The sequence below is a fragment of the Salvelinus namaycush genome, chromosome 33 (genome assembly GCF_016432855.1).
Source record: "Salvelinus namaycush isolate Seneca chromosome 33, SaNama_1.0, whole genome shotgun sequence".
Taxonomy (NCBI): domain Eukaryota; kingdom Metazoa; phylum Chordata; class Actinopteri; order Salmoniformes; family Salmonidae; genus Salvelinus; species Salvelinus namaycush.
The window spans coordinates 17658608-17672631 of record NC_052339.1 but is presented as its reverse complement, the minus strand read 5'-3'; the positions used below and the strand labels follow the sequence as shown (position 1 = coordinate 17672631).

General features: G+C 41.1%; 1 protein-coding gene across 3 annotated transcripts; it reads left to right on the top strand.

Annotated features, from left to right (window-relative positions):
• Window positions 1–421: 421 nt before the first annotated feature.
• rnpc3 (RNA-binding region (RNP1, RRM) containing 3) lies at window positions 422–14021 on the top strand. Of its 3 annotated transcripts, none has more exons than XM_038972908.1 (16): window positions 422–471; window positions 2372–2531; window positions 4050–4097; window positions 4198–4307; window positions 4399–4488; window positions 5540–5651; window positions 8342–8410; window positions 8733–8872; window positions 9226–9351; window positions 10082–10242; window positions 11561–11737; window positions 12226–12320; window positions 12490–12548; window positions 12710–12842; window positions 13078–13153; window positions 13928–14021. In XM_038972908.1, the coding sequence occupies exons 2-15, from the start codon at window positions 2376–2378 to the stop codon at window positions 13147–13149; spliced, it is 1548 nt and encodes a 515-aa protein (XP_038828836.1). In that variant the 5' UTR covers window positions 422–471; window positions 2372–2375; the 3' UTR covers window positions 13150–13153; window positions 13928–14021. The 3 variants fall into 3 exon arrangements, with proteins under 3 accessions (XP_038828836.1, XP_038828834.1, XP_038828835.1); XM_038972906.1 differs by having other exon boundaries at window positions 11558–11737; XM_038972907.1 differs by lacking the exon at window positions 13928–14021 and adding an exon at window positions 13387–13916 and having other exon boundaries at window positions 11558–11737.
• Window positions 14022–14024: the final 3 nt, after the last annotated feature.

The following is a 14024-nucleotide window of genomic DNA, read 5'->3' as shown; positions in this document are numbered from 1 at the left end:
AACTGGGGTAGTTGAGGAAATATATATTAATACTGGATTCATTGTCTTGTCTACAATAGTTTCAGGGGTTGTTGTTCCTCATTACTCAGACCAACTAAGTAATAACATTTACTTTCAGTTGTCTGTGTCTTCTTAGTAGTATCTCTAGACAATCAAAGACAAATAAAACGGTGAGTATACCTACAATACTGTGATGTGCTTTGTGCAATGGGTTTCAAACTAAAACCTCTCATTTCCCATAGTTCATAAACTTTAGGGACCTGACTATTTTATTGATAATGTTGACCTCTACTGGTGAAAGGAAAGCGATACACTCAAGTAAATAATCCTAGTGATGGACATCTTGATTAACCAACAGACTTTGAACTCTTGGTAGGCGGTCAAATGTGTAAACATCCAATCATCGATCATTTTGGGCGGAAGTGGTTCGCATGCGCTTCTGGCTGCAAGAAAACCTATATTAGCTAGCAGGTATGTGGCAAAAACTGTTCTTTAAAATCATAAATGTATTTAATTACAATGAGCTACTCATTGAATGACGTGTTGTAATGTTATAGCTAAATGTACGACATTGAATGGTGGAGAATATGAATTAAACGCTAGTTACAAACATCAGTTTATCTAGCTGATGCAGGTCCAATAGCTATCTAGCTAGCTAGCTACTGTACTTGCCTCGGAGTCTGAGTTGAGTTCATCGACAAAACGTTTGGTCTGTGTCTGGACGCTGTGGGATATTAGCTATCAGAAAGGAATAACCAAAGAAATCTTTGATATGTTGGATATCATACCGGTGTGGGTTTTGTTTGGCAGGCCGTGTTCGGACGGGAGGATGAGCTAGCTGGTTTCATTTCGCTGATCAATGTATAGGTAACGTTAACGGGTGGGAATAATTTGTGGAACGTTCGAACAGGAATCTGTTGTAAAAATGTCGTAAATAACAAGGCTGACAAAAAACAACGCATACAAAGTTGTAGAGCGGCAGAATAAGATACCGGTAACGTAGGGCCTGGGCTTTTTAATTACGTTTTTCACTCCCAATGTATATTCCGAAAAATGTCTGTCCTCACTCTGGTAGTCTGGACAAACGTTAAGAATAAGCTAAGTGGTTAGTTGATACCTACTCGGCAGCTAGTCAGCGAGGTGAATTGGTCATACTACTTTGTATGCGTTGTTTGTTGGCGTCCTTGTACTTTACGAAGTTTTTGGAATAGATTCCTGTTGGAACGTTCCACAAATTATACCCACCCACATTAACTGCCAAGATAATGTTAATACTTGAGTAAATGAGGAATACAAGGTCTATTGAAAGCAGATTCTTCCACACGGGTGTGGTTATTGAGTTGTTTAAATGAAAATTCAATTTTCAAGATCCATAACTTTAAGAATACAGTTGGTATGATGCATTTTGCATCATATGATGCTGCGTTTTCAAGTACAATTGTATTGGTCGCATACACATATGATGCTGCGGTTTGCTTCATATGATGCTGAATACTCATACCAGCTGTATTTCTGTTTTTGAAAGCTATATCTCTTGAAAACTTGATTGCTGACATGCAAAACATTTTTGGGACTATATCAACAATGGACTAATGAAACGAGTACCAAAAGATAGTTTATGGGTGGAGTTTTCCTTTAAGCAATTAACATACATCACGTTTTGGGTCATGTATTATAATGCTGTGCAGGTCATTATTTTGGTCATTCGTTTTTGCTACCATGGCTATGCCCCCATCCACAGGTCACTGAATGGTTTGATTAGCATGAAAACGATGTAAACCATATGCCATGGTCACCAAATCTCAACCCAAATGAACACTTATGAGAGATTCTGGAGATGCGCCTGAGACAGCGTTTTCCACCACCAACAACAAAACACCAAATTATGGAATTTCTTGAGGAAGAATGGTGTCGCATCCCTCCAATAGAGTTCCAGACATTTATCTATGCCAAGGCGCATTGGATCTTTTCTGGCTCGTGGTGGCCCAACACCAAATTAATAACACACTTTATGTTGGCGTTTCCTCTATTTTGACAGTTAACTGTACACTACAGCAACTAGCTAGCCAGCACAGGTTGATCTCTCAATAATGTGGGTTATTTCCCAGCCTTGTCATTGATTCTCCTTTATCTGCACTCTGATCTGAGAACACAGGGTAGGTAAAAGCCCAGTTCCTATACATCACTACAGATAAAGTAATGGAGACAAGAGGTTCACACCATTGCAGATGCATACTTGCAAGCCACCATATTGCATTCATTCATCCCTCCCTCAACAGTAACATTAACTCTCGTGGCTTGTTAGCTTTCTTTTTCTATCCCCAGGTAATGTTACCGGGTTAGTCAACATATTCTGATTTATCTCTGACAGCGCTATGGCGGGTGAGGATGAGGAGTTGGTCCAGTCGAGGAAAAGTAGAACTCTGATCATCCGCCATCTTCCTGCTGACCTGTCCAGGGATGAGAAGCAGGATCTACTCAAGTACTTTGGTGCCGTGGGAGTCAGAGTGTTCTCTGATAAAGGAGTACTGGTAGGTCAGACCATGTAGCCCACTGCCATATCTTCAGTCTTAGGTGGCTACTGTCGTAAAACAGTAGATTTTTCACAATAAACAACACCATCATGATAAAAAAAAACATGACATCAAAAAACAATCCAATAGCACATTTAATAGATCACTGAAGCTGGAGACTCATATCTCTTTGCGTTCCCGTTGTCTTGTCATTCTTCAGCACCGTTGTACGGCGGTGCCTTATTTTGCGCAGCGGGAAAGAGCTTGCCTCTCACTTTGTTCATGGTGCCGGCCAGACTTGTTTCCTCTGCAAGCAACTTGTTCGTCAATGACAGTGAAGTTAAGAAATTGTCCATGGTGACATTTCTCATAAGGTCTCCGACATTCGCTCACCTGCTGCCCGATGTAGATATTTTCACAGATATTGAAAGCCGTTCAGCATGTACAATTACGCCTACTATGACTGTGTGGCCTACTCCAAGTATGGCCAGAGTAGACTGATAAGACTGCTTTTATTTAGTGGACTGAAGTAGGGTACATACCATTTTAAGATTAGAATGGATCAGTACAATAGAATGCCCCCCCCCCCCCCGCGCGTTCTTCATTCATAATTGGTGATTACATAATTATGCATCGTTTGCTTCCCCTCGCTCATCAACTCACCCATTCTCCCCTTTTCTCCCCATCATACTGGAGAATGCGTTTCCACTTCGCCAGAGTCCAATTGTGGCGAGCTTTACACTACTCCAGCTGACTGTTGGCATTGCGCATGGTGATCTTAGGCTCCCGACGAACAGTTCTTGTGCTGACGTTGCTTCCAGGGGCAGTTTGGAACTTGGTAGTGAGTGTTGCAACCGAAGACAAACGATTTTTACGCACTTCAGCACTTTGCGATCCCGTTCTGTGAGCTTGTGTGGCCTACCACTTCGTGGCTGAGACCTTGTTGCTCCTAGACGTTTCCACTTGACAATAACAGCACTAACAGTTGACCGGAGCAGCTTTAGCAGGGCAGAAATTTGATGAACTGACTTATTGGAAAGGTGGCATCTTATGATGTGCCACGTTGAAAGTCACTGAGCTCTTCCGTAAGGCCATTCTACTGCCAATGTTTGTCTATGGAGATTGCATGGCTGTGTGCTCGATGTTATACACCTGTTAGCAACGGGTGTAGCTGAAATAGCCAAATCCACTCATTTGAAGGGGTGTCCACATACTTTTGTCTACATATAGTGTATGTGTGAAATTCATTTTGGTATAGTTTAGATTCAGTTTTGAGGCAATTATTGGTGTGATTATCAGAGAAGGAGAGGCCGTGGGGAAAACAATACAAAAAAGTTACTTGTCCTCCTCAAACTGGTTCTAGCTCCATTTCTTTTTATGATATTAAGATTTTAGTTGTTTAGACTTATTTAGGAAAAGTCAAGGACGGATATTGACTTAAATGGCAGAGTAATAAATAACTACAAAATCATGAACAGTCACAATGACTGCTTTAGCGTTTCTCGTGCTAATGCAATTCAATCCTTATACCTCCAGAGACACACAGCCTTTGCAACATTTGCGAGTGAAAAGTCTGCAGCAAAGGTAGGCTAATTGTTTCTGCCTTCAGTAGCAGTTCATTATCATATTACATGATGTAAATTAGAATTCTAGTAAAACCTGTATTCTCTCCCCTGTCCTGCAGGCTCTGAGCAGGCTTCACCAGCTACAGATCCTCAACCATACCCTGGTGGTGGAGTTTGCCAAAGACCAGGAACATGTGACAGTGCTGAAAGACCCACCTGTGTCAGACAGGTAATTTACCTCAACTAGGTGAGGCAGTCAAATATGTTCAATTGTAAAGCAGAACTTGTCTAGTGTGTATTAAACCCTTTATTCTTCTCAGTGCAACAGATGGCAAAGATGTGAAGAAGAAAAAGGAAGTGACACAACCGAGTATACCACTAATAGAGACTGGCACTGCACCCAAACTCGGGTAATTGTGTGCCTGCATGTGTGTGTCTTGAGACTGATGCTGTGCGTGTGTATGTGTGCTGCCTGGGGGGAGACTGACTAAGACTCAGCCGGAATCTCCAATGAGGAGCTGTCAGCATTCTCATGTCCAATTGTAACCCCAGGTCTCAGGTCTGTGGCTGAGCACATCAGCAATGGCAGGTCAGGTCTGTGGCTTGGTGCTCGGCAGTGACATCAGCAGTGGCAGGCCATCTGCCGCTGCCAGTTGGTGGCACCAGGTGGCCTTTGATAAAGACACTCAGGGCTGAGGTGTAAGGTGTCATGCCACTATGAGAAGTCTCCTATCCTACACATCACACATATTGGAGGTTGATTTGTCTGTCAGTTATTTGAGGGTATGTGCATAATCGTTGTTGGATGAAATGCATGTGTACAGTAATTTTTTGTAATTACGTGGCTTTGAAGCTCCAGTAAGCCTACAGCAAGACTTGCAGCAAGTTGTGCTTTAGGGACGGGTTCTCAGTCCTATACTGAAAGTGTTTTTTAGTCCAGGAATAGGCTTATTCCAGGAAAGCAGCCCATTGAGTTCATGTTCCCTGCACAGTCATTTACAAAATATTATTTTTAATGCAGGTAATGGCTTTTTTAATTAAAAGGCCCCCCATACCCTGAGTGTAAATAGACTTTGAATTTAATGAGTTTCAGCCTCTATGGCTGGCCCAGCACTGAACAGGGCCTAGTCTAAGCTCAGACCTTAGTCATTACATGAGAACAGACCTTGAATAGATGCTGAGATAGCATACTGTTCCCAACGTCCCTGAAGAGGAAGTGTGATATTGAGTGTATTTCAGTCGCATGCTGTGCAGGTTGTTAAGGAGAAAGGCAGCCAAAGCCAGCTACTAAACCTCGGTAGCCTGCTTACATATTTATGCGGCCCCATTATTTAGACATATATTGTTTCTGGTATTATTTTTGCGTGTTGGGAGACCGTACGTTCGTAGGTAGCGCTTGACATGTTTTATGTGCTAATTATTCTCTTTCCTGTGGCTTTTTTTGTCCCTCATTCGCTGCAGGTTGAAATTTCAATCAAATCCCAGTCTGAAATATTTATATCCACCTCCTTCGAATGGGATCCTGACAAACATAACACATGCCCTTCTGAGCGTACCAAACTTTTACGTTCAGGTGAGTACATCCTGCAAAGTGATATTTCCTTCTGTGTTGGTTTATTTTGGAAATCATGCTGGGAAATGTATTTATTCAAATATATATTATTCCTCATATCTCTGCTTTTATTTATTCCACAGTTAGATGTCCTTCTTTTAACCTTAGAGAAAAACAATTGTGTTAACAAAATATTGACTCAGAACATTAAAAAAAGAGTTATCCCTAGTGTTTGTTTTTTTACCACATCCAACACACTTTAAAGATCATACAGAAATTTAAAGATCATACAGAAATTTAAAGATCATACAGAAATTTAAAGATCATACAGAAATTTAAAGATCATACAGAAAATGATTGTGCGTTGCAAATGATAATATTAAGACTAAGTGGGAGGCATGAGTAAAGGGTTTAACATTTGCCTCCATGCTGCTGGGCTGCCCTTCTTACTCTGTGGGAACTATTCACATTTGGAGTAGCTCATAATGGTCTCTTGGTGGCGCTAGTGTGTTGTGGAAGAGCATGCCATTGTCCTAACAATGCAGGCACTCTCCTCACTCACTACCTCACCCACTGTATAGTTCCATTGGTAAACGTTGCAGTAGATGGTGATAATGCTGATTAGAGGTCGACCGATTATGATTTTTCAACGCCGATACCGATTATTGGAGGACCCCAAAAATGCCGATACCGATTAATCGGACTATTTTTTTTAAAATACATATATATATATTTGTAATAATGACAATTACAATAATACTGAATGAACACTTTTATTTTAACTTAATATAATACAGAAATAAAATACATTTAGTCTCAAATAAATAATGAAACATGTTCAATTTGGTTTAAATAATGCAAAAACAGTGTTGGAAAAGAAAGTAAAAGTGCAATATGTGCCATGTAAAAAAGCTAACGTTTAAGTTCCTTGCTCAGAACATGAGAATATATGAAAGCTGGTGGTTCTTTTTAACATGAGTCTTCAATATTCCCAGTTAAGAAGTTTTAGGTTGTAGTTATTATAGGACTATTTCTCTCTATACCATTTGTATTTCATATACCTTTGACTATTGGATGTTCTTATAGGCACTTTAGTATTGCCAGCCTAATCTCGGGAGTTGATAGGCTTGAAGTCATAAACAGGGCTGTGCTTCAAGCATTTATAAGAGCTGCTGTTTGAATGAATGCTTATGAGCCTGCTGCTGCCTACCACCGCTCAGACTGCTCTATCAAATATCAAATCATATACTTAATTATAAAATAATAAACACACAGAAAAATGAGCCTTTGGTCATTAATTTGGTCAAATCCGGAAACTTTCATTTCGAAAACAAAACGTTTATTCTTCCAGTGAAATACGGAACCGTTCTATATTTTATCGAATGGGTGGCAGCCCTAAGTCTAAATATTGCTGTTACATTGCACAACCTTCAATGTTATATCATAATTATGTAAAATTCTGGCAAAATAATTACAGACTTTGTTGGGAATAAATGGCCATTCAACAGTTCGCAACAAGCCAGGCGGCCCAAACTGCTGCATATACCCTGACTCTGCTTGCACTGAACGCAAGAGAAGTGACACAATTTCCCTAGTTAATATTGCTTGCTAACATGAATTTCTTTTAACTACATATGCAGGTTAAAAAAAATATTCTGTGTATTGATTTTAAGAAAGGCATTGATGTTTATGGTTAGGTACATTATTGCAACGAATGTGCTTTTTTTGTGAATGCGCTTTTGTTAAATCATCACCCGTTTGGCCTAGTTGAAGTAGGCTGTGATTCGATGATAAATTAACAGGCACTGCATTGATTATATGCAACGCAGAACAAGATAGTTAACCTAGTAATATCATCAACCATGTGTAGTTAACTAGTGATTATGTGAAGATTGTTTTTTATACGATAAGTTTAATGCTAGCTAGCAACTTACCTTGGCTCCTTGCTGCCACAAGGTTCTTTTGATGCTGCACTCGCGTAACCGGTGGTCAGCCTGCCACGCAGTCTCCTCGTGGATTGCAATGTAATCGGCCATAATCGGCATTCCACAAAGGCCGATTACCGATTGTTATCGGCCATGCCGATTGATCGGTCGACCTCTAGTGCTGATGTCATCCACGTATTCCTATTGAAAACTCCTGTTGGCGCATGAAGCCGGAAGTATTTCAATTTGAATTGTGCCATATTGCTGAATGGCACCAAAAAATCGCTAAGGATCATGGTGAAAGTGGCCATAACTCGCAAAGGATCATGGTCGATGTAGTCGTTTCATCCTGACAGAGGGTCAACTATAGCCTCCTCGTAGCCTGCTCACCCGTGATTTGTTTGTGTCAGCATGTATGATGACAAATGTAGTAGTCAGAATGGATCACTATTTCATAAAATATTTCGATTTGTACCGAACGTTCAAATAATTCACTGTGGGTATTGAACTTGTTCATAATAAACTAATTTTAACATTTTTGGGGGGGGCCGATCTGGCGATCATAATTTACACATTAGTCGCCTAGCAGAGCTTGTGACTTCGCGCTCCAGACGAGACACTGGGGGCCTGGTTGCTAGTGTGTGTTTGTGATGTTAGCACAGTCACGCCAATCCGCCCAGACGTTTTACAATAAATCATTTGATGCAGAGCTTCAGCTAGCTAAGCCTTTAAGAAGTGGAGCATTGTTGTCTGGGTGCTACAGTACCGTGTGTTGTCATCCAACAGGTCCTTCACCTGATGAACAAGATGAACCTACCGTCTCCGTTCGGCCCCATCACAACAAGACCTCCGATGGTGAGATTACCGGATCACACTCCAACACACAGATTAGTAGATTATATACTACCTTCATTTCATATTCTAAAACACAGATTAATAATCTATAGATTATTCAATAGCTAGATTACGGGGACCATACTCCGAAAGCCCCAGATTATTGTCACAACTAGACTAGATTGTCCAATACCTGTATATTATACACTAGTTAGATTTCAATCCCAGCTGTGGATGTAGACTAGTGTTACAACTTTGTGTGTGATTGTATGAAAGATTGTGTACTGTAGCAGGTCTTGTAAATTCAGGCCTCAATGAATATACTCTCTCTTTCTACCCTTAGTATGAGATGCATCCTGCCCCCCCTCCACCAATGCCGCCCCCCTATCCTCCCCAATACCCCCCCTTACCAGCAGATGAGATGGACCTCTCCAGCCAGGAGGGGTCTGAGTATGAGAGTGGAGATGACGAGGACAAAGAGAGGTGAGGGACCAATCACACTACTTTATTGGCGATTGATTGAAATTTCAACCAATAAAGTCAGTTTAGAGGCTGCCCCCGTCAATGTATTTTGGTCTCAAGCCAAATGATTACAAGAGAGATGAGATTTTGGTGTTTTTGTGTGGTAGCTGTACCTGTATTTTTTTTTTCACAGCTAGGAATTTGCACGAGCATATCCAAATGGGTTGTTGCAATGAATGTTGAGTCACATTATTCTGACAATATTTCACAGTATACCACTATTTCCCCTGTGCCATTTCTAGAGCAGTCATCATTTGCACAGTGGCATGAATGTCTAGGCTGCCTTTATTTTCTTTTGTTGATTTCTTCTCCAGGATGATTCGCCTGATGGGTCTGGTCAACCAAGCATGCAAGAGACCTCTGAGAACTAAAGTGTCCTCCAAGAGAAAGAAACCCAAGTTCAAGGACCTTCTCTTTGTCCCCAAGCCCGACTCTCAGAGGTACTCAGCCGCTCATGCACATCAACCCTCTCCCTTTTCTTCTTAATCTATTCTCAACTTTAAAATATGCAGTTTTCTGTTTGAAAGGTACAGGGTTGTCTGTCTGAAGGGCCAGACAACACAACTAGCTGTGAAGGATTTGTCCTCCTTCCAGATATTTCTTACTCGTAATAGTCCACCAATGTGGCTTCGACTGCATATTGGATATCTGCCTGCACCTTGTGTAACCCCAAAATAGATCAGACCACAAACTCAGTTTGAAGAGTGTAGAAATACAACAAACGCACCCTAAATGTTCCCTAAGTCTACTCAGTGGCCTGGGAAATATCAAGCTGACCAGAAAAAAATATTAACAAGCTAGATTCACAGATAAATAGAGTTTACTGTGCCCAGTGCCAGACCTTGGTGTTTAGTGGGGTATGTTAGCTTTCTTGTACCAGACTCTGGTGTTTAGTGGGGTATGTTAGCTTTCTTGTACCAGACTCTGGTGTTTAGTGGGGTATGTTAGCTTTCTTGTACCAGACTCTGGTGTTTAGTGGGGTATGTTAGCTTTCTTGTACCCGACTCTGGTGTTTAGTGGGGTATGTTAGCTTTCTTGTACCAGACTCTGGTGTTTAGTGGGGTATGTTAGCTTTCTTGTACCAGACCCTGGTGTTTAGTGGGGTATGTTAGCTTTCTTGTACCAGACCCTTGTGTTTAGGGGTATATTTTAGCTTTCTTGTGGTCTCAGTGCTCCAGGGCCCATCTTGCAGCCATCAGATGTGTTTGAGCAGCCCCAGCCCTGCGGACAGAAGAAGATTGAGTTCCACATTTCAACAGACGTGTCAGCCATACTGGAAGGAGGAGGAGGCAACTCCACCCAGCAACAGGAGCCCACTGAGGAGGCTGAAGGTAGGGCCTTCGACTCGGACTCGCCACAGGGCCAGGCTGCACCACTCTGGGAAACATACCGACTACCCACAGTTTCAGTGGTCTAAGGTTACATCCAAAATGGCACCCTATTTCCTATATAGTGCACTACATTTGGCTTTGGTCAAAAGGAGTGCACTATATAGGGAATAGGGTGCCATTTCAAAATGAATCCATAAGTCATTTACAGTACTAGTCAAAAGTTTGGACACACCTACTCACTCAAGGGTTTTTCTTTATTTATTGTAGAATAATAGTGAAGACATCAAAACTATGAAATGGCACATATGGAATCATGTAGTAACCCAAAAAGTGTTAACCAAATCAAAATAGGTTATAGGCCACACAAAGGTTATAATACAGCTTTAGCATATTTTAGCCCATTTTGAATGGTAATAATGAGTACTCATAGAATTATGTGAAAGGAATTTGAATTGGAGCATCTGTGATTCCATGTTTACAATACATGGATTAATTTCAATCAGTAGCCGCACCCCTAGAGGAATCACAGGATATGCTGTATTGTATTTCAACGCTTCTATAGAATGCACTATAGAATTATCAAAGCAGGAAGGTGTTTCACTATCAGGATTAGAGAAATGTCATCTTTTGGCACTGTTGTCGTCACCTGCCACCCTGACTGGCTGTCTCAGCTTGTCTTATCTTCTGTCTCTTATAAGCCACCCTCTTCCCATGAATCCACTCTCGTCCCAACTCCCGAGAAATAAAACATATCTAAAGAATCCAGGGCAAAAGATTGTCTAACGCATAGAAGACAAACTGGCAGGTTGGTTTTTGGATTAGTCTTGTTTTGGGGCGCTGATAAACAACCTGTTTTAAATTATGCGAAGGGGGTTGGGGTGTGATGAGGAGGATCATTTGAAAAAAGGATCTAGTTCTCAGTATCAGAACAGCCCTGGCGTTCCGCCGCGGTGGGCGAGCACGCGCAAGCTGGATGTGTGTGACAAGTTTCCAGAGGATTTGTATAAGCTCGCTGCTCTTCATCATTTTGTGTGTGTGTGTGCGCGCGCACCTCAGAGTTAACCTCCAGGCTACAGTTCCCAACTACTTTTTTCCCTCAGCCTCAAGTGAAAGTTCCATGGAGCAGTGCGTGCTGAAGGCTCTGTTTTAAAACTGCATAGCAGTCAGTAGCAGTCAACAAATTATCATTTATTGCAGCTTGTCCACTCATTACAGTAGACTGGTTCAGCCTAAACACATAAGATTTCCAATGTATTTATTACATAAGCCAAATGTAACATGACAATTGAGACTAATAATCCCCTATTTGTCCCAGTAGCAGCTGAGGAGATGCAGGCCACCACCACTACAGAGGAGGATCCAGGGGAGGGCTTTGGGAAGATCTACCCTGCCGCCCAGGCCTCCCAACTGGAGGAGGACAGTGATGAGGACGAGGATGTCCCCTCTGATGTCATCTCCAGGAAGGAACTGGATAAGGGACGGCTGTCCAGAGACGGTACACTTACCTACCAGATCACTAGTCTGTTACTACAGCCTTTGATCAACAGACAGAGACGGTACACTTCTCACTCTACCAGACCACTACACTACTCTATCTGGGTAGCTCAGACGCCACTCTCTAAGCAGTTCAATGTTTGAAAGGGCACCATTACTTCAAAAGCCTGAGAGAAATGTGTAGTGTCTGGATTTGTAACTGTTGTGAAGCGTTGTTGGCAATGGGTCCGCCAGGCTGGTTGTTTGGTTCCAGCTCACTTGTTTATAAAGATCAAATGGAAAAGAAAATGGGGGTGTTGAGATCAAACATGCTTTTTAATGTAGCAATGTATTCTGACTGTAGGGAGTGACTCAATGTTTGGCCTTGAATTGAAATAAGGTTTGAATTGCCATCAGATTGGCAGAGGCACCCCTGTGGTCTTCTGTAGCTGTGTTTATTGACGTAGGACTGGGGTTGACTGGGTTCTTCTCTTACCTCTTTTAAACCAGAGATAAAAAGGATGTCTGTGTATAAAAATTATGAACCTGGAGAGCCGACCAGCAGACTTTACGTGAAGAACATCGCCAAGTCAGTGGAAGAGAAAGTAGGTACCTTTATACTATAGAGTTGGCAAACTTTCAATATGTATGTTTAGTTTACACACATTTGCTTCTTGTCTTCTGCTTCTACCGTCTAATTGCATCAAATCATGTACAATGTGGTGTTAAGATGACTATGTTGATGGTAGCTATTTGTTGTTCTCTGTATTGCAGGATCTGAAATACATCTATGGGCGATACATCGACGTTTCATCTGAGGCAGAGAGAAATATGTATGTATGAAGACATTTCTTGCAGTGTACGGTGCTTCAAATAAAAAATGTAGGATATCTTCATGAGAACGATCTGCGCCACTTCTCTCCCCCAGGTTTGACATAGGGAATGTGTAGACTAGGTATCAGTGAGAATAACCTCTCCCTTGTCTCTGCCTAAGGTTTGACATAGTGCTGATGAAGGAGGGTCGTATGAAGGGCCAGGCATTCGTTGGTCTCCCAAGTGAGAGGAGTGCAGAGAAGGCCCTGAGAGACACCAACGGTTACGTCCTCTATGACAAGCCCCTCGTCGTCGTATCCTTTACTTCTAATCCCTTATAAAACAGACCAATATATACTTTCAACAATCATTAAGAATATACTTGTTTAGTTCGTTTAAAAAATGTAATCAAAACAGTTTTAACAGTTATAAAGCTAGGTTGGTTTTGAAATTTTTCAGAGATACATATTACGCTTAGTGGATCACAGTTTGTGTGATGTTTCCTGTACAATATTTTAACTCTTTCAGACCTTAACTCAGACCTTCCAGTCGTTTGCCAGGTCTGCCAGACCTAAAGCGGATACCCCGGACCCCAAGAAAGGACCCAAACGAACCCGATGAACAGGTGAGAAGGGTTCTTCTGCTCTTCTAGGTCCATATTATGTTGTCTCACTGACTTTTGAAATAGAGAAATGGAACTCTTGAAATATAACTCCTGTGCTGAATGTTGATTCAAAGATAGGCCTAATCTGAGAAATTCAAGCTATTTATTTGTGAAATTATAGTAGTTCTGTATATAAAACATGATCCCTATATTTATCTAAAACACTATCTGTATCTTTAAATTTTTTGTTGAAGATATTGATGTCAAGTTGAAGTTACATGGTGATAGTGTGGCCCAGCAGTCAGTACCATTCGTATCCTTCTGATTCTGTCATATCCTTTCCAAAGCACATCATACCATCACGATACCTGTGTTTTCCTCCTCTTTGGTACACATTAGACCCATAGACAACCATGCCGTTCTGAAATTACCTTGGCGTTAAAACGCCAAACATTAAGCATAGCTCTAATATCCAGTGAAATCAATAGCAGTTTTAAAATGATAGGTTACAACCTAACTGCCTAACATAATTTTTTTTAAAGAAATCACAGTATACAGGCTTATGGGTTTTTCTTTTCTGATGAGGGACATAATACACACCTGTTTGTATCCTTCCAACATGCACACACTGATTCTTGCAGAAATGGTAGCGCCTGGAGTCAGTGTTATTTATCTGAAATGTTCTTCTCCCCTGATAATAAAAAAAAAATATGTTGCTGTGAGATGTAGTATTTTTAATCTGTGAAAATCAATATTCAATATTTGACATCTCCCCTGTTTGGTTCTGAACTACAGGTGATGGAATCCTCTGCAAACTGAAGACAACACGTTAGGAATATAATTTCTTCAGTTTTTTTTTATTTTAAATAAAATATTTTTTATATATATATAT

Excerpts from the sequence above, each read along its gene's own strand:
- rnpc3 (XM_038972906.1), top strand. The coding sequence starts at position 2,376 with ATGGCGGGTGAGGATGAGGAGTTGGTCCAGTCGAGGAAAAGTAGAACT. Across the intron at positions 11,738-12,225 it reads GGGACGGCTGTCCAGAGACG|AGATAAAAAGGATGTCTGTG; the intron begins GTACACTTACCT and ends CTTTTAAACCAG. Across the intron at positions 12,843-13,077 it reads ATGACAAGCCCCTCGTCGTC|TCGTTTGCCAGGTCTGCCAG; the intron begins GTATCCTTTACT and ends CAGACCTTCCAG.